The 26,511-nt window shown below is 40.9% G+C and overlaps 1 protein-coding gene across 1 annotated transcript in view; it reads right to left on the reverse strand.

Annotated features, from left to right (window-relative positions):
- LOC117482038 (B-cell receptor CD22-like) overlaps nt 1-26,511 on the reverse strand; it is a 35,504-nt gene that overhangs the window by 53 nt on the left and 8,940 nt on the right. Inside the window, exons 12-20 of the mRNA XM_034130005.1 lie at nt 25,627-25,851; nt 25,225-25,494; nt 24,778-25,038; nt 9,979-10,239; nt 9,572-9,832; nt 8,018-8,099; nt 1,554-1,614; nt 871-995; nt 1-683 (exon numbers count right to left, since the gene is read on the reverse strand). The exon at nt 1-683 is cut by the window's left edge and continues 53 nt beyond it. Of these exons, the coding sequence (XP_033985896.1) occupies nt 614-683; nt 871-995; nt 1,554-1,614; nt 8,018-8,099; nt 9,572-9,832; nt 9,979-10,239; nt 24,778-25,038; nt 25,225-25,494; nt 25,627-25,851 (1,616 nt within the window). The 3' untranslated portion in view covers nt 1-613. The remainder of the gene's footprint in view (nt 684-870; nt 996-1,553; nt 1,615-8,017; nt 8,100-9,571; nt 9,833-9,978; nt 10,240-24,777; nt 25,039-25,224; nt 25,495-25,626; nt 25,852-26,511) is intronic.

The raw sequence follows: 26,511 nt of genomic DNA on the forward strand, positions 1-26,511 counted from the left end.
CTGTTGACAAAGGTTTAAGTACAACATGATATAGAAAAACACATTGGTCTGTATACTCTTTATTTCAAATTGAAAGGTTGTCTCATGTTTTTACAAGTTAATAAGTTAGTTACATTGCTATCTTTTTGGTAAAAATGGAAAGTAAAAGCTATTTGGGTGTCTCTAATTCCCTCTGAATAATGATTTATAGAGTATTATGTATCCACTCAGTGCTTAAACACCAATCCAGAGAACAAATAAAAGGTTTAAAAAGTGTGTCCTTGCTTCTGTACATTTCATTAAATAGGCCATTTAATATACATATATTATGTTTACAATAAAAGGCATTAAATAAGCTACATAGTCATTAGAGCCAACCCAGGCTCAAACTCAACAACACGCTAAAGTCATATATCTTCTCAGAAAGAAGCCAATAGGAGCCAGAGTGTTCCATAGGGATGTCACGATGTTAAGGAAGTAAACAAAGGAGTCCAATGGAGAAACTCCCTCTGGAGGGAACACATGGATGTTAGCCTTTGCAGACCATTTACATGCACACAAACCTAGAGAACACACTACAGTGAAGGGAAAACCCAATAGGGTCCCTTTAATAAAAATGATGGGCTGTAGATTCCTACTGTGTCGTGGTTTTGTTGATTGTGCTGTACAATGCAGTTGAGTCCTTTATGGCAGACATCTGACTTCTGTTTTTCAAAGAGAAACATTTATTTAGGAGTTTTGCAGATTACATATCGTACAAATGGCCAAACAGTGGTTGTAAAACTAGTAAAATCACATCAGGCAGATGCAAAAGTGAACAGGTGTTGATTGTATTCCAAGTCATTTCATCGTTAAACTCAGGGTAATGTTCCTGTGAGAGTATCTACTCACCTCGGGGCAGCGCTGTTAAATTTGACCTCAGCGTACACAACACTATCCTCGATGTTGGAGGAGAGAGGATCTGCCTGGTTTTTGGAGAACTGGACACTGGCATAGAGAAGCTCCTCCTGAGGACTCTGAAGGGCAGATATTGCATAGACAAGATTACCTTAAAAGGGTTTGGGTCTGTGTTGCGAGGGAATATGTGAAGGTTAAGAATACCCAATGGTCCCTAAAACAATCTTGAACTTTACTTGAAGCTCTGTCTTGGAGCAGCAGTAGCTCAGTGTGTTGGCTTGGGAACGGAACAATTGCTGATTCAAGTCCTGATTGGACCAACAAAACTAAATGTAGACTCGTGCCAGTTGACCCTCTGGGACTCTTTTTCTACTTTTAATGCATCTTTTAAGACATAAAGAGCTTTTGTGTAGCCCAGCGAAAAGATAAGATAAGATAAGATAAGACTTTATTCATCCCGAAGGAAATTGTTGTGCCAGAGCCACAAAAATACAACAAACACAGCAGCATAACAGCAAAACTGTAAACTAAAAGTGCAGTAAAAAGAGCAATCAAACATCTACAGGAAACATAATTAATGCAAATATTACCAGTAATCAGTAGTGCAAAAAAAAATATATATCTGAACTGAACTGTTGAAACCTTTTTTGCTTTTATTGATAATTATTCCTTCTCACCTGTTTGCTGTTGTCCGGTGGCTCTCCGGGTTCAGATGATGGCTTGGCAGCTTTCTTCTTCCTGGTTAGAATAATTAAACATTGAACTTTTAGAAATGTGCTAAATGTGCTAATCTTTTGCGTAAGGCGCCGTGCTGGTGGCTGCCTGTTGCATGCAGCTCCCGGTGTTTTATTGATCTTTGTCTTTTTGTTTACTTTTATTCTCTTAGTTGTACTTTTTTCTTTGGATATTTATTTTGTTTTGCAGCGAACTATGGCCACGTTTTACTTCGAACGTTTTCTGGTCATTCTTCTGCTACTTTTTTCACTTTTTGTGTCGGAGAGCCATGCTCAGAGGAGTGATGGCATTGTTTACACGCGTGAGCAGCTGATTGCGCTGTGCCGACCCGTGCTGCTGCCCGGAGCCAGGCATGACATCCCGGAGGAGCTTCGGAGGCTCAAGCGGGGCTGCAGAGCTGGGGCCAAGCTGAGGATGAAGAAGAAGATGAGGTACAAACCCTGTGTACCGGCCATCATAATGGGGAACGTGAGGTCTTTGGGGAATAAGATGGACGAGCTCCGCGTGCTGACGAAGACGCAGTGGGAATACCGTGAGTGTAGCATCATGTGTTTTACCGAGACTTGGTTGCACTCGCTCATCCCGGATAATAACACGGCTCTCCCCGGCTTCACGAGTGTTCGGGCGGACAGGGACGTTATTCTGAGCGGTAAAAAGAAAGGAGGAGGGATTGCACTGTATGTGAACGAACGATGGTGTAATCCTGGACATGTTACTGTGAAGGAGCGTTTCTGTAGCCCGGACATTGAACTGCTAGCTGTGGGATTACGTCCATTTTATCTACCTAGAGAACTTTATTCTGTCATCGTAGTTGCTGTCTATATTCCACCGAACGCGGACGCGGAGGTGGCTGGTGACGTCATTCACTCCTCTGTGGCCAAACTCCAAACTCTTCACCCAAATGCATTCATAACAATAACTGGGGATTTTAACCGTGCAAAACTGGACAAATCTCTGCCTACATTCACTCAGTATGTGAAATGCCCCACCAGGGGAAATAATACTCTGGATCTTCTATATGCAAATACCAAGAATGCATATTGTGCCACTGCCCTCCCCCCCCTGGGCAGATCTGACCACAACCTCGTCTTTTTGGCTCCTAAATATGTCCCTCTGGTGCAGAGGCAGCCTGTATCCACCAGGACTGTGAGGAAATGGACTCCAGGGGCTAATGAGGCTCTACAGGACTGCTTCGAGACCACTGACTGGGACGTGCTTTGTGTGCCACATGGAGAGGACATCAATAATATGACTGACTGCATCACAGAATACATCAACTTCTGTGAACAAACAATATTACCGGCTAAAACTGTCAACTGTTTCCCCAATAATAAACCCTGGATTACTAGTGACCTGAAAACTCTTTTAAATAAGAAAAAGGAAGCGTTTAAGTCTGGGGACAAATCAATGCTGAAGAGTATCCAGCATCAACTGAGAGACAATTTGAGGAGGGGCAGAGATTCGTACAGGAAGAAGCTGGAGACTAAGCTCCAGCAGAACAATAGCAGGGATGTCTGGGCTGGGATGAAGGCTATCACTGGCTTCAAAGGGAGAGACAGACTGACTGTGGGCACCCTGGAGAGGGCCAACGAGCTGAACACCTTCTTCAATAGGTTTAGCTCTCCGCCCGCTGCTGTCTCCTCCACTTCCTCTTCTCACCTCACCTCCTCCTCTCAGCCTGGCGTCAACATCCCCCCTCTGCTCACCACCTACACTTCACACCTCTCCTCCACCACCCAGCCTGGCTTCTGCACCCCCCCTCTGCTCACATTGCCGCTGACCCCCCCCCCCCCCCTCTGCTCATCTTGCCTCAGACCCCCCCCCCTCTATCCCCCCTGCCATCAAGTCCCCCCCCCCGCTTCACTGTGAGCACAGGACAGGTCCAGAGTCAGATGGAAAAACTCCACCAAGGCAAGGCTACTGGCCCTGATGGTATCAGCCCCAGGGTCCTGAGGACCTGTGCACGCCAGCTGGCTCCTGTTCTCCAGTATATATTCAACCTGAGCCTGCACTTGGAGACCATCCCGGTGCTGTGGAAGACATCATGCGTTGTTCCGGTCCCTAAAAAGACAACTCCTTCTGGGCTCAATGACTATCGCCCTGTAGCACTCACATCTCATGTGATGAAGGTGCTTGAGAGACTGGTCTTGGCCCATCTCAGACCGCAGGTGAGATCATTCCTTGACCCTCTGCAATTTGCCTACCAGCCTCACCTGGGGGTGGACGATGCCATTATTTACCTGCTGCAGCGTGCTCACTCATACCTGAATGGATCGGGTTGCACTGTGAGAATCACCTTTTTTGATTTCTCCAGTGCATTCAACACGATCCAGCCTCGGCTACTGAGTGACAAGCTGCAGGCTATGAGGGTAAACTCGTCCACCATCTCCTGGATTACCAACTACCTCACGGACAGACCACAGTACGTCCGGCTGGGCAGTGTGCTGTCTGATGTGGTGGTTGGTAGTATTGGAGCCCCACAGGGGACTGTGCTGTCTCCTTTCCTGTTCACCTTATACACCTCTGACTTTCTATACAACTCAGAGTCATGCCACCTGCAGAAGTTTTCGGATGACTCTGCAGTGGTAGGGTGTATAAGGGATGGACGGGAGGAGGAGTACAGAGCGCTGGTGGGTGATTTTGTTGAGTGGACTGGAAGAAATCATCTGCTTTTGAATGTGGCCAAGACCAGAGAGATGGTCATTGATTTCAGGAGGAAGAGGACATCTCCTCCTCTGCCCCTGTGCATTCTGGGAGAGGATGTGGCAGTTGTGGAGGTCTACAAGTACCTGGGAGTGCACTTAGACAATGGGCTGAACTGGAGGATCAACACTGACGCTGTGTACAAGAAGGGGATGAGCAGACTCTATTTTCTGAGGAAGCTGAGATCCTTCAACGTATGCAGTAAGATGCTGGAGATCTTCTATCAGTCTGTGGTGGCTAGTGCACTCTTCTTTGCTGCGGTCTGCTGGGGGGGCAGCATCAGAGCCGGTGACACCAGCAGGATCAATAAACTGATCAGGAAAGCTGGGTCAGTCATCGGCATCAAGCTGGAACCCTTTGAAGCTGTGGTGGAGAGGAGGACACTGAACAGGCTGTTGTCCATCATGGATAACCCCACCCATCCTCTCCACCTGCAGCTGGACAGACAGGAGCTCCTTCTCCAACAGACTGCTGCAGCTCCCCTGTCACAAGGACAGATACTGGAAAACATTCCTGCCCACTGCAATAACTCTGTACAACAAATCACCTCTGGCTGGAAGAGAACTCTCTGCTCCATAGTTTCTCTAGAAATAAAACCACCTTGTACATTTTACTCACACATAATCTGTTTCATATTTAATACTCCATAATTCCATATATTTTGAATATATATATATTTGTATATATATATATATATATATATAATATCTGTATGTATATTTTCTATTTTGTATTTTGACATGTATATTTTATATTTTATTTTATATTTTATTTTATTTTATTTCTATTCTTGTATATTTTGTTTTATTGTAAAATGCCTTTTATGCTGCTGTAACAAAAACAATTTCCCAATTTGGGATCAATAAAGTACGATCTATCTATCTATCTATCTATCTAAACTGAACCTGTTAACCTGTTAAGCTCTGAGCCTGTTTTTCAGGTCTCAGGCTCGAAAATGCCATTCCCAGAACAAATGACCATATCTTCCCTTCTAAAAGGGTTAAATTAATAATCTTTTTTCTCAAAGTAATGATAAACCTGTGAGTTTGATGTAGAAAAGTCAGAATCAATATAGATGTTTTTTATTTGAAAGAAAATTCAGATTTTACATAGTAAAAAACTGTAAATTATAGTGTCCGTCCAAAGATTATTTTTTACAGATAGTGAAAACTACCCTTGGATGATGGGTTAGTAGACTAAAAGCTTTAGGAATCCAAAGTACAACATATAATAAGTACCCTGTATCAAGATTGATGCAAAACAAGTAACATTTGACCTTTTTAGAGAGGTTTAGCCAAAACCACTCCACCTCTGAGGTGATTTGGGTGAAAAGGTTTTTTTTTGTCATATCTCTGGTCCCCCTACGTCGATTTTGATGGTTGACACCTCTTTCTGACCGTTAGAGCCAATAGAATCGAAGGGGGAGTCCCCCACACACACTCGTTGTGAAAACAAACGGTGGGGGCTTCCCGCATGCAGGCTTGCACCAGAGTGAAGCGATCTCTCGCTCTGACATTTGGAAAATAAAAAGCAGTTTTATTGCTTATGGATTATCAGAAATCATTTCAAAGAGGACACAGACACATTGGATTAACCTATGGATTAACTGCAGCATAGTTTTTTTTATCGTTTTAATGCCATTGAAGACCAGTTTTGACCAAGGTAAGCCATGTTAGCGTTTGTAGCTACTTAGCGGTACATGTTTTGATGTACGTTTTCGTTTATAGCGTCGCAAATGTTTATCACTGAGTGTTGAGGTGGGCACCCCCAGATTCTGTGTCTCCAGGAGATGCAAAACGACGGTTTGGCTTTGCATCTAGGATAAGTAATAAGGGAGTTATGAGTGAGTTTAGGTGCAGTTTTAGGTTACATTTTTTCGCTCGTGGATAATTCAGAGGCTGAGTGTTAGCATTGTGGGTTTTTTTTGGAAAAAAAAATTAAAAAGATCAGTTAGCTGAGTTTCTTCCCGTTACATGGATATAAAACATTCATAGTTTATTAAATATTAAGATTCCTTAGACGTTGTTTCCTGCAAATGACGCGTTTATCCGCCCGGTACCGGGGGGGGGGGGGCGGTGCGTAACAGGTTAAGCCCTGAGCCTTTTTTTCAGGTCTTAGGCTCAAAAATGACATGCCCAGAACAAATGACTATAACTTCACTTCTAAAAGGGTTAAATTAATAATCTTTTTTCTCAAAGCAAGGTTACATCTGTGAGTTGGATGTAGAAGTGTCAGAATCAATATAGATGTTTCTGTGTCAGAGTAAATTCAGATGGAACATTGTAAAAAAAGGTAAATTCTTACCTCCGCCCAAATAAAACCCATTACTTATAGTGAAAACCACCCTTGGATGATGGGTTAGTAGACTAAAAGCTTTAGGAATCCAATGTACAACATATAATAAGTACCCTGTATCAAGATTGATGCAAAACAAGTGACATTTGACCTCTTTAGAGAGATTTAGAAAAAGAAAAATAATATGAAATCTCCGTTTTTTACATAAAAATGTAATGATGGATTATCAGTAATCCTTTCAAAGTGACACAGACACATTGGATTAACCTATGGATTAACCTTCAGCAGCGTTTTTATCATTTTAATGCCATTGAACACGACTATTGATCAGAATAACAGCTAATTTGAGACGATCTCCCGTGAATGTTCCGTAATGCTACGTGTTATGACGTCTGTTTGCTTCCCCTGTCACGAGTTCTCATCGCTCAGTGATGATACCAATACCTATAGAATCTGTGGCATCTCAGCTTTAATCTGATATCTTGTTTTTGCAGTTATGATAAGTAATAAGGGTATTTTTACCTTGAGTTCTGTGCTAAGTGTGTTAGCATTTTTTCGCTCAGGGCTCATTTAGACGCTTCTTGTGAGACTTGTGTTTTGTTTCGGTAAAAATGGTTCATATTGTCAGTTAGCTGAGTTTCTTCCCGTTAAATGGGTATGACACATTAATAGGTTTTTAAATATTAAGAAGCCCTGAGACACAGTTTCGTGAAGAAACACCCCACTGCCCCCTGTCCAGGGGGCTCTAGGGCTTAACAGTTAATGAAGACAATATTTTTCATGAAACCTGGGTATTTGTATTGGTCATTATCCTTTCCTAATAACACAATGCAGTCAAATATCCAAGATAATTGCTGACTTCTGGAAAGCACTAAATTATACAAACACACACGTTTGAACTATTTCATGGTGTTCCTGATTGTGGGACCTGTTTTCATAAAAGAAACTCAGACTCATTGTTACATTTCAAGACCAAACTCCTTTCTGCTTTCACATTCCCACACGTAACCCTCCATCTTGCGATAAACATTACATTACATGACATTTCACTTGTTAGATGCTTTTATCCAAAGCAACTTACATACTCTCAATACTGTGGACAATCTCCACAGGTGCAATTTGGGGTGAAGTATCCAATTACGATAAATTGACTGCAGTGGGAGTGTAACCAGCGCTATCCCACTGCGCCACAGCCTCCCTAACTAATCTTTAATAGGATATGAGGATCACATTTCTGAAAATTCAGTCTGACAGTGAGTTTGAAGAAGAGGAAGAGATTGAAATGAGGTATAACTTTACAGTGTTGTCCTAATTTACATATTTGATTGCCCAATATTATCAAAAGTATCCAGCATACCATGTTTAGTGCTTTCACTAAACATTACCTTAATGAAAGTGGACTGCTTACCTAATCAATACAAATATAGAGAGGAGGATGACTGTCAGAACAACAGCAGTGGTGATTCCAGCAGCTCTAGATTTCAATGCTCCTATGATAAGACGAAAAAAACACAAAAAGCAGTTATTAAAGCTTTCATGAATATAATATGAAAAGAAAAACCTAGATCTTACCATTCAATACCTTTTCAAAAAATATTGAGCATGATCAGAAACAGAGCTCAGAAAAACCTTTTTTGTTTGTGTATTTTCAAAAGATTTCCACCTCTTTCCCTTGTCAACTGCCTCCAGGACATCAAAAACTGGATGTCATCAAACCTGCTAAAAATAAACAGCAACAAAACTGTGCTCATCATTGTGGCTCCCAAGGCACAGCTCCAGAAGGTTGGTGACCTGCTTCTCACCATTGACGGCTGCTCCATCTCCCCGTCCACTGAAGTCCGCAACCTGGGAGTCATCCTGGACTCCACCCTCTCTTTCCAGGCGCATATCAAATCTATTAACAAATCCGCCTTCTACCATCTCAAAAACATTGCCAGACTCCGCCCCTCACTCTCTGACTCAGTGGCAGAAACACTCGTACACGCCTTCATCACATCCCGTCTGGACTACTGCAATGGAGTCCTGTCCGGGGTTCCCAGCAAAACCCTGGCCAGGCTCCAATACGTCCAGAACTCTGCCGCCAGGCTTCTCACCCGCACTAAGCCATGGCAACACATCACCCCCACCCTCATCCACCTGCACTGGCTGCCGGTCAAGTCCCGGATTCACTATAAAACACTCCTCCTCACGTACAAGTCCCTCCATACCCTCGCCCCCCAGTACTTATCGGACCTCCTCCATCCCTACACCCCTTCTCGGAGTCTGCGGTCCTCCGACACGGGCCTGCTCTCCATCCCCCGCTCTCGCCTTCGTACTGTGGGTGACAGGGCGTTCAGTGTTGCGGCCCCCACCCTCTGGAATGCACTTCCTCCTGAGATCCGGAACGCTGCCTCCCTGGACATCTTCAAATTCTCACTAAAAACGCACCTGTTCACCATGGCCTTCTGACCCTAGTCCTTTCCTGGTCCCCTGGCTTCCTTTATTTTATTTTATTTTGTTCTTGTTTTGTTCGCTCCTCATTGTCTGTTTTGTCTTGTCTGTCCACCATGTACAGCGACCTTGGGTCCCGTGAAAGGCGCTTTATAAATTCCATTTATTATTATTATTATTATTATTATTATAATTTTGTGTCCTGTTTTATTTTTAAATGTATTCTCTCCTTATGTTTTGTCTTAGTGTTTTCCCGCATGTGTGATTGTCTGTCCCACCCTGATTCTTTCCATGTATGTGATCTTTTTGATGTTCTTTTGTGTTTGCCTGACTTCTCCAGATTTGTCTTGTCAGTTTGATTAGTCCTTTATATATGCGTGGCATTTTCCTCGGACCTTGAAAGACCTTTGCTTATCTTAGAGTAGACGTGGTCTGAGCATTGGCACATGAAATGTTTACGTCTGTGCATCAGAGGGTGTTTAACGGTATTTACCGCATATTAGTTTGGTGTGTGTAAGTGAATGAAACCTACCAGTCAAAACAATCTGATGTAAGGTGGAGTTTTGACGTCCTAACTTGTTCTGGGCTTCACAGTAATAACTCCCACTGTGTTCAGCTCTGAAGTCAGTGATGTTGAAGATCTGTCCTGAAGCTTTTGGAGAGTCTTCATTCTTCTTGTACCAGGTGTAGTTAGCTGCTGGGTTAGCATCACTGCTACAGGTCAGAGTCACTGAACTGCCCTCCTCTATCTCAGCAGAGGGACTCACTGACACAGAGGGGAGCTTTGGAGCATCTGGAGGACGATTAGGAGAGAAATGTATTAATAATTACACATGTTGTGAACCAGACTCTACCTCCACAATGGCACAAAGCAACCAACGAATCCCTACTTATAAATACAGTGTTAGCATAAGAGAATTGCTGTTGTTTATTACTCACACTGGACATCTACAAACAGAGACGTAGAGTTGATCTCTCCATATTGATTCCCAGACTTGCAGTAGTAGATCCCGCTGTCCTCAGAGCTGATGGAGGTGACATGATAACTTCCTTCTGTTCCCTGAAACAGTGTTTGGTTCTCCTTGTACCAGGTGTATTTAGCTGCTGGGTTAGCATTACTGCTACAGGTCAGAGTCACTGAACTGCCCTCCTCTATCTCAGCAGAGGGACTTACTGACACAGAGGGGAGCTTTGGAGCATCTGCAGGAGATTAGTTTGCAAGATTAATGAAAAGATTGCACCCAGCTCATCAGGAAAACATCTCTCCATCAAGGGTCTCAAAATTAGCAGAATGTGAAATTGAAGTATGAGAACCCTGAAAGACCCTTTTCAAGTGATTAAAACATGACAATTATCATTGATAAACTGTATTTCCTCACATTTCACATCAATAGAGTTCATTTCAGATGTCCGTTTCCCCAGCTCGTTCTCAGCTGCACAGAAATACTGTCCAGAGTCAGAAACATGGATGGAGCTGAAGAAAAGCTTTGGTTCTGTAGTGAGAGGAGGAAGTTTCTGATTTCCATTCTCCTTGTACCAGGTGTAGTTAGCTGCTGGGTTAGCATCACTGCAACAGGTCAGAGTCACTGAACTGCCCTCCATGATTTCATCAGAAGGACTTACTGACACAACAGGAAACTTCAGAGCATCTGGAGTAAAAAACAACAATTTTGTGAGGCAAATGTTAGGTGCAATGTATCTGGAGGTTGATTCCTTAATGCGTCTCTGTTATGTCGTTCAATATAAATATTTATCTTAATTACACAGTGGAGCAAACTCACATAGCAAAGGAGAGCTGTAATTCTCGTGTCCTTTCAAAGCACAAGAGATGATGTCTCCAGGATAAAACTGGTCTTCATATAAAGATCTTTCCTCTTTGATGATTTTCTCGTTGTTCTTGAACCAGACGTAGGAAACACCAGCTGGACTGCAGCTGCTGTGACACTTCAGCTCTGCATAGGTGTATGACTGGTGGACTGTTGATCTGATCACCTGCACCTGCAGAGCTGGATATGTTTAACATTACAAATCAAATGTGATAACCTTTAAGGTTGTAAGTGACATACTTTCAGACACAAAAAAAGAACAGATATAAATCTAAACTCAGGATATATACCACAAACAGAAGATGTAATGAAGGTTAGCGACGGGAATCATTCAAACTTTTGTTATGGTTTAATATAAACTTGAGTTGTTATCATTTTTTTATACTAATTTGCCAAGTGTTCACATGTTTTAAATCTTGAGTAGCTCAGCTATGAGCCAATCATGAGAACTTTTGTTTTGCAAACATTCTTTATTTTAGAAATGTTATAATAAGTAAATGAACAAGCTTGTGACTATTTCACTGTACAGCATGCTTTAAAGTGGACCTATCATGCTATATTTGAATAATATAGTGTAGGACCATACCTATAGAAGGCATATTTATACTTTTTGTTTTTCAAAATACCAAACAGATCATGCATTTTAGCCATGCCTCATTTTGCTCAATTTGACATTTTTTAGATCTGTTTTAGCAAGGGTTGATTCTGTGAGCAACAGCACCATCTAGAGGCCTGGCATATGTACTACAATGTCTCCAGCGCTTTCGAACAATGCGGTGGTTGTCTCCTCCTGATTGGTGGAGTTGGCCCAATAGCTGTAGCGCCACTGTCCTGACGTCAGGAAAGTGTTCAAATCTGGATCAGTTTTTATCAGATCCGTTGCAGCCCCTTTTTTAGAGATTTGGGTATGGAGGAAAATAGAGAGGGTTGTGTTTTCTGACACTTTGTGAGTTCCCTGGAACACCGGGGACACATATTCATGTATACAAGACGTACAAAAGTGCATTTAGCATGATAGGTCCCCTTTAAGTAGATTGTGATGCTAATACATTGAAAAGCTATTTGCTAACCAAATAGCTATGCTAATAGCTTTCTTACTTTTATTTAAGTAACAAATGAATGTTACTTGTAACATAAAATGTTTACAATGTGGTGTTACTATTTTGTCTTAAATACTGTACATAACTTGATTCTTCTTCCTCTGATTAATTGAGATAATTTTCCTAATAATCTACAGTGAGCTATTATTTAAAATAAACAAAGCATTGTTATTAAAGCCTGGTAACCCAAAGGCTATCTTTATGTTCAATTGCATATGTACACAACATTTGTAAAGACATTTAAAACCATGGTAAAAGCCAATAGTTATAAAACCCTTCTACCAAATTCTTAGGAAAGTGGTACAAAAGTTGTAGTTATTTGAATGAAACTGCTGCTGCTGTGAACATCAGTGTGTGTTGATCAGTACCTGTGACAGTCAGAGTTGTTCCAGGTAAATCACTCCCCCATTCAAAGTTTGGTGTTTTGAATTTGAAGCGATACTGAGCTGAATCTGAGTCTCTCAGGTCAGAGATCCTCAGAGTGGAGCGTCCTCTCTCTGTTTCAAGGATCTGAACACGACTTGCATACTGGGAGTCTTCACTAAGGTCCTCAGGTTGAGAGGGATTCTGTCCCTGATGACTACGCTCAGGTCTGAACCAGAATTTAGATTTAACATATACTTTATAACTGTTGTACGTGCAGGAAATGTCCACTGATGATCCTTTTAAGGCGCAGATGCTTCTCTCAGTGTAAATTACTCTGTTACAGGTTTGACCAGTGACACCTGAAAAACAAAACAATTTAAAATGTTCTTCGTGAATTTGTTTTGGCAAAAAAACGTTTGTTAATTAGGGCACATTCAAACAATGGCAAACAGAAGTGTGTGCACAATTTTTTTAAATAAACATGCTGTTATCACTGTAAAGCCAGCTGAGGCGATTTTGAGATTGTTGATATTGGGTTATCTACTGTAAAAGTATTTGGTTGGTTGTTTCACAATAAAGTAACATTTAAACGTGTCATGAAAAGTATAGTATGTCACATAGAAGTCAATCAAATTATGTTATAATATTCCATAGAAAATCTCATAAAAAGTCACAGTACAGTTTGCCATAAAAAACTATTTAATAGTAAGTGACTAAAAAGTCATAGAAGAACTAAGAACTTTCTTCTGAGTCTCAGCTATTTCGGATGACCAGCTGCAACTGAATTAAAAGCTTTGAAGGTAAAGTGCAATAACCTACAAGCTCCACCAGAGGGCCATGTCAGAGGGAAACACTCACACACTGGAGGAGAGGGGAAATCCTCATGTCCTTGCACAGCGCATGAGTAGCTGGATGCAAAACCAAAGTAGACTGAATATGAAGAGAATGTTTCTTTTGCAATTTTCAGCCCATTCTCATACCAGATGTAGGAAGAACCTTGTGGCAGGCGACAACTGGTGTAACACTGGAGCACAGACCATGAAGATGATTTCACCCCCTGCACCTGCACCTTCAGATCTGGATTTTTGAGGATAAAAAAAGTGTTTGTTATTTATCAAATACCCAAATCAAGGGTACAAAGTCTAAAATAAGATAAACATGAATGGATAGAGAGTTGTAAATGACAATCTACATTATAACAGCTACCTTACACTTTAATTACTGGTATGCTGTATATAACATCAGTGAGTGTTGATCAGTACCTGTGACAGTCAGAGTTGTACCAGGTAAATCACTCCTCCATTCAAAGCTTGGTGTTTTGAACTTGAAGAGATACTGAGCTGAATCTGAGTCTCTCAGGTCAGAGATCCTCAGAGTGGAGCGTCCTCTCCATGTTTCAAGGATCTGAACACGACCTGCATACTGGGAGTCTTTACTAAGGTCCTCAGGTTCTGAGGGATTCTGCCACTGATGATAACGCTCAGGACTGAACCAGAATCCGTCAGTGATAGATTCATAACTGCTGTACATGCAGGAAATGTCCACTGATGATCCTTTGAAGGCACAGATGCTCCGGTCAGTGTGAGTCACTCTGTTGCAGTTTTGACCGTCAACACCTGAAAGATAAACCATTTGTTAAACTGAGCTGATACAACTCACTCTCTCACAGCTGTAATACAGAGCAGGTTGTTGAGTTACTTAAAGCAGAAGTGATCCTGGAGAGCGAGGGGCCAAAAATAAAAACTTAATATAAAAAGGGGAAGTGGGTTTATTGATATTCAAAGTAATTGTAATCATTGTGCCATGGTGTTCTGTTAGTGAAAGACTGTGGAGTAAACTCACACTGTGAAGGAGACGGGAAATCCTCATGTCCTTTAAGAGCGCAGGAATAGCTGTCAGCTGAATAAGAATAGACTGAAAAAGAAGATGTTTCTGCCCGAATTTTCTGTCCGTTCTTGAACCAGATGTAGGAAGGGTCTTGAGGTAAAATACATCTGCTGTGACACTGAAGCTCTGCTTTGGAAATACCCTGGTGGACTATTGATTTTCCGATGACCTCGACCAGTAGATCTGGATCTGAGAAGGAAACAACAAATTAAATAATAATGATTTATATTCATATAAATACCCCAAAGCATTCACAGCATCTATAATGGGTGTTTGTTTCAGCCCATGGTTCATTATATAGTAGCTATTGAATAAAATAGAGACATTATCAACCACACACACACACACACACACACACACACACACACACACACGCACACACACACACACACACACACACACACACACACACACACACACACACACACACACACACACACACACACACACACACACACACACACACACACACTAACACACACTGAGCAGGATTAGGTTGGAAAACTTCCATTTCTGGAAATATCACATTAAGTTCTTTATCAAACCTTCACAGCACAGTACAAATTTAACATTTATATTGAAAAAAGTTACCTGTGACAGACAAAGTGACTCCTGGTGAACCACTATATGTATCGTAGTTTGTTATGAACCTGAACCAGTACTCAGCTGAGTCGCTCTCTCTCAGGTTTTTGATTCTCAGAGTGCATCTGTTGTTTTCAAAGCGATACTCTACACGACCTGCATACTCTGAGGCTGTTCTCAGATCTACAAGTTCACCATTTTTCTTCTGAGTAAACCAGAAGGTTTTCTGTACTGTGTTTTCATGGCCATTTATTCTAGATGGGTATCTGTAGCTGCAGCTTATTTCCACTGTTGATCCTTTCACTGCACAGATCTCAGTAGCAGTGTAAGTCACTCCCCAGCCACGCTGACCCTGAACCGCTGTAACACAGAGCACATCAGAAACTAATTCAGAAAATGCTTAGTTAATATCAGTGAATTAGACAAAGTGGATCAAATGACTGATGTGATTTTGGGCAATGTAAACATGGACAAGCTTAAAATGACCGAACTATCAGCAGTGATTATCAAAAAAACTTCCTGATAATGCGTCAATCTAACTATGCCTTAACTAGAATATAGAATACAAGTTTGTATTATATTTGATCAATTTTGGGTACGTGGGAATTGTCAACAAATTGTATAAAAGGTGTATTTTGTGTCAACAAACCATTTATAAAGAGACATACAGGACATCAAAACATACAGAGACACACTGTCTAATGACCTAAAATGATATACAAGTTCAACAGTTGATTGAAAATAAAATAAACAACTATCTATTTATAATATATGTCTCTTCGAAGTGCTTTGAATAAGTGTGGTAAAGGTTGTACAATGTTATTGTGGATATAGATTACCTGACATACAGAGAAGGAAGACAACAAATCCACTCGCTGTTAAAATCATAGCGGCTCCTCTCGTCTCCGTGTGGCTATAAAATAAAGAAGATTGATGTCCACAAGAAAACAGTTCCACATCAACTTAAAGGAAGTTCTCTTGAACCTTAACGTCCTTCTGTGGGCTTGAGAGTGAAAAGGAGACTGAAAGCAGGTTCAAAATACCACTTCCTTCCTCTTGACATTATTTAAATGCACAGCTTGTTTTAACGAAACCTTTCTAAAGACCACCTCTCTTAGTTCTCATGTCTTTCTTTTTTGTAAAAGAAGGCTAAATTAAGTATCTAAATCAATGGTCTGTCAGGTAATCTCAGCAGTGAACAAACTGGGAAAAATTTGCAATACTACTTTTCACATAAAATAAATCTAAAGTAGAAAAGTCCATGAGTCAAAATAGATAAACAGTCTGCACCACAAACTGCAGCTTAACTAAACGACATTTCCCACAATGATAAGCAGGACTGTGGCTGTGCTGTGGTTACAAACTTTCCATCGCTCAGTCTGCCTTTCCTGTGTTCACCTTGTCATGTATCTTGACAAAAACTGGACTTTCACCAAGTTATATTTTGTTTCCAGTGTTTCTATTTCCGGCTGAAGCATACAATTATTCAATGGCATGCCATGGCATGTAGGTTATGGCATTAATGAACAGAGACCGGACATTGAGAACTGGGAATTTGATCCAACTCTGGCATTGCCACATACAGAGTCATTCATCTAAGCCAGGGGTGCCCACACTTTTTCACTTCAGAAGAGGAGGTGAGGCCCCCTCATAACTGCATGAACCGTATGTCACAATACAACTCAGACTGGCTTACCTGTACGACAATCAAGTGGCAAATGCCATAGTAAGGATGGATGATAGGCTAACTTTTTTTTTTTAAATGCCATGCGATCTACCCACACTACCTTTGCGATCGACGTATTGGGCACCCCTGATCAAAGCAGTAAAATCCAGGTTCACTAAATGTGAAGGAGTTATTTGAGCATGGCTAAGCCTCAACCACATCTATTATCATCTGCTATAGTTCTTTTATCCGGTCAACACATCTGTCCTCGTTTCATCTCTTCACGACAGACCCAAACATACGACTGCCATATCAAAACCTTGACAAAATGCCGAAGTTTTATATTTCAACATCCACCCTCCATGTCCCTTCCATTCATCCCTTCCCCTTTCTACCTCATACTCAACCTCATCCCTTCAACCATTTGTCCCTCCTTTCCTACATCCTTTCATCCATTTATCCCTTTCTACCTATATCCCTTTATCCGTTTATACCTTGATTCCTTCCTCCCTACTGTACATCCATTACATTACATTTAACTTGTTAGACACTTTTATCCAAAGCGACATACATACAGTCCGTACTGTGGGCAATCCCCACAGGAGCAATTTGGGGTGAAGTGTCTCAGGGACACAACGACATGCTGACTGCAGTGGGACTCAAACTTGCTACCCTCTGATTCGAAGTCCAGCACACTACTCACTGAGCCACAGCCTTTTATTTAGTTATCCCTTTCTCTCATGCATCCCTTCCTCCTTACATCCCTTTGACCCTTAAACCCTTGACCCTAAATGCCCAGATCCATATATCCCTTTTTCCATTCATTCCTCCCTCCATACATCCCCTAATCCCCCCCCAACCTACATCCGTTCATCCCTTTCTTTCCCAACCCTTCGTCCCTACATCTTTTGATTCCTCCCTCCCTACATTCCTTCATCGATTCATCACTTCCTTCTTCCATTCATCCTTCCTTCCCTAAATTCCGGGACTCTTAAATGCCCAACCCTGAATTACCAAATCCATTTATCCCTTCTTCCATTCATCCCTCCTTCCCTCATGTCCCCATCCCTCCCTTCATCCATCCTCAATACCTATATCCTTTCATCCCTCCTTCCCTACAACCCTTCATTCCTTGATTCCTACCTCCCTTCATCTCTCCCTTCTTGCATTCATCCTTCCCTCCCTAAATCTATTGACTCTTAAATGCTCCCTCCCTCCCTCACCACATCACTCCAGTTCTGAAGTCTTTACAACTGGCTTCCGGTATGTAAAATAAATTATTTCAAAATACTGCTGCTGCTCTATAAAGCATTGAATGGTTTCGGCCCAAAATACATTTCTGATCTCCTGCTAAATTATGAACCATTCAGAACTCTCAGGTCTTCTGGGACCTGTCTGCTTTCTGTCCCCAGAGTCAGAACTAAACATGGAGAAGCAGCTTTCAGTTATTATGCTCCGAATATCTGGAACAAACTCCCAGAAACATGCAATACAATACAATACAGCTTTATTTATAAAGCACTTTAAAACCTCCAGACCAAAGTGCTGTACAGTCAAATAAACAAACGGAAACATACACAAAATTACACAGCTCAGCTCACACACCAAACAAGTAAAGTAAAATGTAAAAACAATAGACAATTTAAAAGCAAGAAAAGCAACAATCTAAAAGATGTCAATACGCTAAGGAGAAGAGGTGGGTTTTAAGAAGCGCTTTAAAAGCAGACAGTGTGGCGGCCTGTCTGATGTGCAGGGGCAGATTATTCCACAGTGTGGGAGCCGCGACAGAGAAAGAACGGTACCGTCTGAGCTTTGACATGGTTCTGGGCACATTCAGGAGCAGTAGATCAGTTGACCTGAGAGGGTGTAGCAGCTCAGAAAGATATGGTGGGGCCATGCCATTTTGGAATTTAAAAGTAAATATTAGGATTTTGAAATGAATCCTAAAATGTATTGGCAGCCAATGGAGCAAAGCCAAAATGGGGGAAATGTGCTCATATTTCCGTGTGCCAGTTAAAAGCGTTGCTGCTGCATTTTGCACCAGTTGCAGACGAGCGATGGAGGAACCACTAACCCCCATGTAAAGAGAGTTGCAGTAATCCAGCCAAGTGGTGGCAAAGGCATGGATTACTGTCTCAAACTGCTGTCTGGAGAGAAAAGGTTTTATTTCGGATAGCTGCCTAAGGTGATAAAAACTTAATTTGATAGTGAATTAATTTAGGTTTTCAGCAATCTTGCGGGACTATCTCCGCAATGGAGCGAGTTTACATTTCGATTGAATGATATAGCCCAGCGCAACACCTTCGTCAAACATGTTGCCACTTGTTTGTACCATTTTCAGGCGATTTGTAATCTGTTCTAGAAAAAATATGTGTTTTTTAGGATTTCAAGAAGCATATAGAACAAACAATGGATGTATTTTATGAACATTTATCCATGCTGAAAGTAGATTTAGATGTGTTAGGAGTTAGATAGAGATTATTATCTAATATATGCATCCGATGAAGCATTGCATGAAGTCTGTTGATGATCAGAACCTGTTGTTGGGGCTGCATAAACGTTTTTTATTTTCGTTTTGTAGGCAGACCATGCAGGACTCAGAGAGTTAAACTTGGGCCTGTGACATTAGTTTTACTGTATTTTGTTTTGAAAATCCACAGCGCAGGTTTGTGTCGTACTACATGCGGTGTATTTTACATTTCTCTCAGTAGCCAACGATCTATGAGTCTGTTGGCTCGGACATGAACTCCGTAATAAATGTAGTCTACATTTCATAAGAGTTGTAAAACCTGAAAGCATTTTAAATCTTATTTGAACTAAATGCTTATATAATCTGTAGTTGTTTTTGTATTGTTGATTTATTGTGTGAACGAGGCGATGTAGAGAAGGTTAAATGTAGGGTAGGTAAGTTTGAGAAACTGGCTCTAGATACACTTTTTGTTATATTCCATGGAATGCTCTTAACATCCCGATAGCAATGAATATCTTAAGTGCTTTGACAAAAGATCCATAAAAAAATGTCATCTGTGGAAGCCGTAATACTGTAAAAAGCACGACCAATCATTTTAGCCGGCCCGGCTAAAGTAACTGGATGGCCTACCTGCCTGTCAGCCTTCCATCTGTGCACAAACTTATCTCGTGCCCTCATTGGTCATGTGCACGTTCGTGTGTGTTGGAGGAGGGGCTCTGTAAGGAAGTGGCAGATTTGTTCCGGCTGTGTATTTTCAAATTCCAGCGCACTCAAGCTGGTTTCTCCAAAATTACCTACCCCACCTTTAAGCTGTCATTATTAGGCTGTTATGTACTGTTGGAGTGGTAAGCAGGCCTATTGTTTTTGGATATTTGTGGAGTCAGGTTGTCCGTGAGTGTTTTTTTATTGGTTAAGTGGTCGTTGGTATGAAAAAGTTTGAGACACACTGCGCTAGTGGATTGTCAACGGGAGGAGCCTCGCTGCGGGGAAATTATACAGATGGCCAGTCCGCCCCTGAAAAATGTCTATGCACACGTTATTATTATTAATAATAATAAAAAAATTGATTAAAAAAAAAAAAGCCCAACTCGGAAACCCCTGCTCTAGACACTTTAACAGTGGGCTAATAGAGTAACCCTCCTTCTTTTTTAGTGGGACATACATCTGGCTATCATCAGCATAGCAGTGGAATGCAATGCCGTGCTTTTTAAGTATGGACCCAAGACGGAGCAAATAGAGGGAAAATAGCAGGGGGCCTAAGACTGAACCCTGTGGGACCCCATACAGGAGTGTAGCAGAGGATGACTCGGAGTCACCAAGACTGACAGAGAAAGTTCTATCATTCAGATATGACCTGAACCATTCCAGGGCTTTCCCCTCAATGCCCACCGACTGCTCCAAGCGAGAGATCAAGATGTCATGGTCGACTGTATCGAAAGCTTCAGTTAAATCAATAAGTAGATAACAACGCAGTCCCCAGAGTCAATAGATAAAAGGATGTCCTAAAAAACTCTTAAAAGCGCTGTTTCAGTGCTGTGCATAGTTTTCAAACCGGATTGGAATAGCCTTCGGGATATTATTCTACTCCAGAAAAAACATGATTTGACTGCAGACAATCTTTTCCAGGATTTTTGACATGGGCCTAAAATAAGCCAGAACTGTGGCTGGGTTTTTGAATTAGAGGTTGCACGACTGCACGCTTCAACTTTTCAGGGACCTTCCCTAAGACCAGTTAATAACTGCCAGCACTGATGGTCCTACAGTGGGGAAAACCTCTTTAAAAAGTCCAGGTGGGACGGGGTCATTTGGAGAACCAGAGGGCTTTAACTGACAGACAATCTCCTGTACAAAAGACAGAGCAACAGGCTAAAAATTGTCAAAGACAGCAAAGCAGGGTGCAGGAACTGAGGGGTCATTTGCAGGAGCAGAGATTTGAGCTCTAGTGGAATTTACCTTTTAAATAAAAAAGTAAAAGAAAATCTTCACAGACCGCAGTAGAGGTCTCCATGTCGTGTCAAGAGGCGCTTTCACACAGGAGTACTTTTCCCCGTACTTTTCCCGTTTAGTTCCGATAGTTCCTGGGATTTTGCGTTCACACCAAAAAGAGAACTTAGTTCATGAGAACTTTTACCCCCTTTTTAGTCCCTGCTAGAGAGGTGGTACTTTCCTGGGGAGAAAAAAGTTCCAATTTCTGATTGGCTGGGCGAATTGCAAACCACGCCCCGTAAAACTCTGAAAAGCTTTGTGAAGCTGCATTGTATTTGCTGGCATTAGCATTATTAGCATTAGCATTAGCCCCGCACACCAACTGAGAGAGAATCATTTATGGCAACACCCTAGAAGCTGCTGGGAGTCCCAGCAGCTTCTACTGAAGCCAGTCCCCAACTCCGAGGACTTCCGGCCGGGGACTTCGGGTGGCAGTATACAGTATATGAAGCTGAAGGAGACTCGGCGCGTCACAACTGCACGCCAAAGGACCCTGACCAAGCGTCGCTATTGGACTATCAGGGATTGAGACTGTGTTGGTTCCTGCACGTCCGCTGCAACTCTTAATCAACTCTATTAATCCAGGCTGAAGACTTCTCTTTTTGCCGCTGCTTTTAATGGATATATTCATATCTCACACTGCACTGTAACTTTTATTCATGTGTTATTATTTTTTACATTTTATTATCTTTGCTTTTAAATTAGTGTTTTTAAATGCCATTTTACAATATGTTTCTGCTGCAATATTTCTTAATGCTCTATATGTCTTTCATTTTTCTAAAGCACTTTGAATTGCCTTGTGTTGAAAGGTGCTATATAAATAAACTTGCGTTGCCTTGCCTAAAGAAGTGCTCTGTATTTGGCTCTGTATATTATATTCTCACTTTATTTTTGGCTATCAATGAGACATATATGACTCCAACTTGAAAACACTTGTGGTCAAATTTTGGTGGGCGAATAGGAGTGGCAGGACCTATAACAATTCCAAACCTCTATGCATCAAACTCTGAACTCCGTTTCCAGTGCACTTTTTTGACTCTGTAAAGACTGTAAAGATAACAATGTTGGTGAGGAGGTCCGTGTTCATATTATGGACCAAACATGGCTTTAAACATCTCCGACATTAAATGGAGAGCCAGCCAGGAGAGTGCTTGGTCTCTTAGTGTATGTGAATTTAGTCTCAGGCGTTTTTCTGTCTGATCTGAATAACGAAGTGGCCAGAATGTACATAGAATTTGAAATAGATGAGGGGAGACAGAAAGAAAAGCTGTATGATGTATGAATAGAGGAATGAAGGAAAAGGACAAATTAATGAATGAAAGGTCAAGGGATGAAAGGATGAATGGTTATGGGGATGAAGGATTGAGGGATAAAGCGTTGGGGCGATGGAAGAGAAAGGGAAGGTGGCTTGTAAAATATGACTATCAGCATTTTTCCAAAGGCAAATCATTTAAATTGATTCTCAGTTGAAAACTCTGTCTGTGGATCTTCATATCAGAAACATCCCAGATCATTATGAACCATGTGACTCCTTTATTTCCTATAGTGACATAGCACCACATGACAATATGGGAGATATTGAAAAGCAAAAAAAAAAAGCTTATTCTACGTATTTGTTTTGTAAGGCTAGATAATAATGTAACATTATATACCACAAATTAATGAAAAGTTAAACAGAAAATCAGAAATGTGGAGATTTTTTAACGTGATTTTTTCCAAACACTCGTCCGATGGTCCTTCACTTGTTGTAGAGCTGGCTGTTGATTTATTCTTATTTTAATCTTACACAGTAACATCTAACAAGGTCTACTAGTGAGCTTATGTTTCATTTTGTGAAAATCTAAACTGTACATAGAGTGACATGGGATGTTTTTAGGGTCTCTGTTTTGAATAGACTTCATTGGCTCTGTCAGCAGGACAGTTATTAACTAACACACTGATGAGGATTTTTCAAAGTTATTTATTATGTGGATTTAAAAACAACTTCCGTTAGACTTATCCTAGACTTTTGTAATATCAACAACTCTATATATAACAAATAAGCATGTATACAGTAGTTAAATCAGCACGTTAGAGCACCTGATCATCAGCTGATCTTAACAATAAATCATGTTTGACACCTCAATATCACTTCACTTCAAGCTGCCAGCAGCTCATTCTTCTAAACCTACATTTGATTTGATTTGATTTATTTGGAATGTGTAAAACAACAATACAAAATGTAACATGATAATTATTATACATTATAAAATTAAGCAATGTCAAATTGATAAACAAAAATATTACTGATTCTAATTTATGTATAAACAAATAATCTACTTAATTACACATCCGAAAAGGGGTGGGAAGAAGTTTACACTTATTGAATCCCACCCTTCTCCCAAAAACTAAATTAGTAACATATATATTTTATTTCCTTCTTTTTTTCTTAAATAAATACATTTGTTATTGAAAAACAAACAAAAAATAAAACAGATATACAAAAACCTCGCTTGGTTGTGGTAAAAGCTGCTGACTCCTTCCTGCTGCTGCTACTGAAAACTTAAAATAAAAACTTGAAACAAATGGATTTTTAGATGTCCTTCTTCTTTGTTTCCGTCAGGTGAGCGTCTGAAGAAAATCACAGGAGACTTTGTGTAAAGTTACAGCTGGAACTGTGACTCTAAATGTGGAGTGGGCCTGTTTGATCTGATGCAGGAGGCTCTAACCTGACTGGACTTCACACCATGTCTTCCTGCTCCTCTGTGTCTTCTGTCTGTGCTGCAGTGTCTGAGTCGTTCTCATACTCAGGAAGAGAGTCCAACTGATGGGGAAAGAAGACAAAATCAGTCTCTTGATAATTAACTCTATATATTAGGAGATATAAGCAAAAATGTATTTTATTTTGAAGAAGATTAGTTGATGTCATTGTTTAATGACTACAATGTACTTAACCTCCTTTTCCAGAGCATTTATGGGACAATTTATAACCGAGACGTATTGGAAGGTTTGTCAATAGGTCCGCTCTCTCTCACCTCTATCTCTACAGGTTCATGTGCTTCAGTGGTGGAGTGCAGAGCTTTCTTCTTCCTGGATTGACAACATCAACAAGTGCAGAATTCATGACAGTGAAATGTGAGGATGTTATAAGAGAAAAATAAATGGTGAGTGAACTGATGAATTTCTATTGTTGTACCTCGTCCATAGACTCAGGAGAAACCCAGGAATCAGCATCAAGACCCCCAGAGTCGTCCTGATGATATTCACTATCATTGTTGAACTCCCTAGAAATATGAACAAATATGTAATACACCTCAGTAGTAGATTGATATATCCCTTCAGTCAGTGTCATCCACGTCTATAACCCTGAACAACAATAGTTTTATTTTCTGTGTCGCCATTTTTCATTGGTTGCTGCATATTACAAAGTGAATCAGTTCTGGTGAATGTAGAGAACTTACCTGCCACAACACTCAGATATAAGTTGGAGTTACTACGTCCTAACTTGTTCTGGGCTCCACAGGAATAACTCCCACTGTGTTCAGCTCTGAAGTCAGTGATGTTGAAGATCTGTCCTGAAGCTTTTGGAGAGTCTTCATCCTCCTTGTACCAGGTGTAGTTAGCTGCTGGGTTAGCATCACTGCTACAGGTCAGAGTCACTGAACTGCCCTCCTCTATCTCAGCAGAGAGACTCACTGACACAGAGGGGAGCTTTGGAGCATCTGGAGGACGATATAGTAGTCACATTTATTAATATATACACATGTCGTCACTCGTGAACCAGACTCTACCTCCACAATGGCACAAAGCAACCAACGAATCCCTACTTGTAAATACAGTGTTAGCATATGAGAATTGCTGTTGTTTATTACTCACACTGGACATCTACAAATAGAGGCGTAGAGTTGATCTCTCCATATTGATTCCCAGACTTGCAGTAGTAGATCCCTCTGTCCTCAGAGCTGATGGAGGTGACATGATAACTTCCTTCTGGTCCCTGAAACAGTGTTTGGTTCTTCTTGTACCAGGTGTATTTAGCTACTGGGTTAGCATCACTGCTACAGATCAGAGTCACTGAACTGCCCTCCTCTATCTCAGCAGAGGGACTCACTGACACAGAGGGGAGCTTTGGAGCATCTGGAGGAGATTAGTTTGCACGATTAATGAAGAAATTGCATCCAGCTCTCAATTAGGAAAAAATCTTTACGTCAAGGTTCTCAAAATTAGGAGATTGTGAGATTGAAATAAGTATGAGAACCCTGAAAGACCCTTTTCAAGTGATTGAAACATGACAATTACAATTGATAAACTGTATTTCCTCACATTCCACATCAACAGAGTTCATTTCAGATGTCCGTTTCCCCAGCTCGTTCTCAGCTGTACAGAAATACTGTCCAGAGTCAGAAACCTGGATGGAGCTGAAGAAAAGCTTTGGTTCTTTATTGAGAGGAGGAAGTTTCTGATTTCCATTCTCCTTGTACCAGGTGTAGTTAGCTGCTGGGTTAGCATCACTGCAACAGGTCAGAGTCACTGAACTGCCCTCCATGATTTCATCAGAAGGACTTACTGACACAACGGGAAACTTCAGAGCATCTGGAGTAAAAAACAACAATTTTGTGAGGCAAATGTTAGGTGCAATGTATCTGGAGGTTGATTCCTTAATGCGTCTCTGTTATGTCGTTCAATATAAATATTTATCTTAATTACACAGTGGAGCAAACTCACATAGCAAAGGAGAGCTGTAATTCTCGTGTCCTTTCAAAGCACAAGAGATGATGTCTCCAGGATAAAACTGGTCTTCATATAAAGATCTTTCCTCTTTGATGATTTTCTCATTGTTCTTGAACCAGATGTAGGAAACACCAGCTGGACTGCAGCCGCTGTGACACTTCAGCTCTGCATAGGTGTATGACTGGTGGACTGTTGATGTGATCACCTGCACCTGCAGAGCTGGATATGTTTAACATTACAAATCAAATGTGATAACCTTTAAGGTTGTAAGTGACATACTTTCAGACATCAAAAATAACAAATATAAATCTAAACTCAGGATATATACCACAAACAGAAGATGTAATGAAGGTTAGCGACGAGAATAATTCAAACTTTTGTTATGGTTTAATATAAACTTGAGCTGTTATCATTTTTTTATACTAATTTGCCAAGTGTTCACATGTTTTAAATCTTGAGTAGCTCAGCTATGAGCCAATCATGAGAACTTTTGTTTTGCAAACATTCTTTATTTTAGAAATGTTATAATAAGTAAATGAACAAGCTTGTGACTATTTCACTGTACAGCATGCTTTAAAGTGGACCTATCATGCTATATTTGAATAATATAGTGTAGGACCATACCTATAGAAGGCATATTTATACTTTTTTTTTTCAAAATACCAAACAGATCATGCATTTTAGCCATGCCTCATTTTGCTCAATTTGACATTTTTTAGATCTGTTTTAGCAAGGGTTGATTCTGTGAGCAACAGCACCATCTAGAGGCCTGGCATATGTACTACAATGTCTCCAGCGCTTTCGAACAATGCAGTGGTTGTCTCCGCCTGATTGGTGGAGTTGGCCCAATAGCCGTCCCAATGTCCTGACGTCAGGAAA

This window comes from Trematomus bernacchii, unplaced genomic scaffold (assembly GCF_902827165.1).
Source record: "Trematomus bernacchii unplaced genomic scaffold, fTreBer1.1, whole genome shotgun sequence".
Lineage (NCBI taxonomy): Eukaryota > Metazoa > Chordata > Actinopteri > Perciformes > Nototheniidae > Trematomus > Trematomus bernacchii.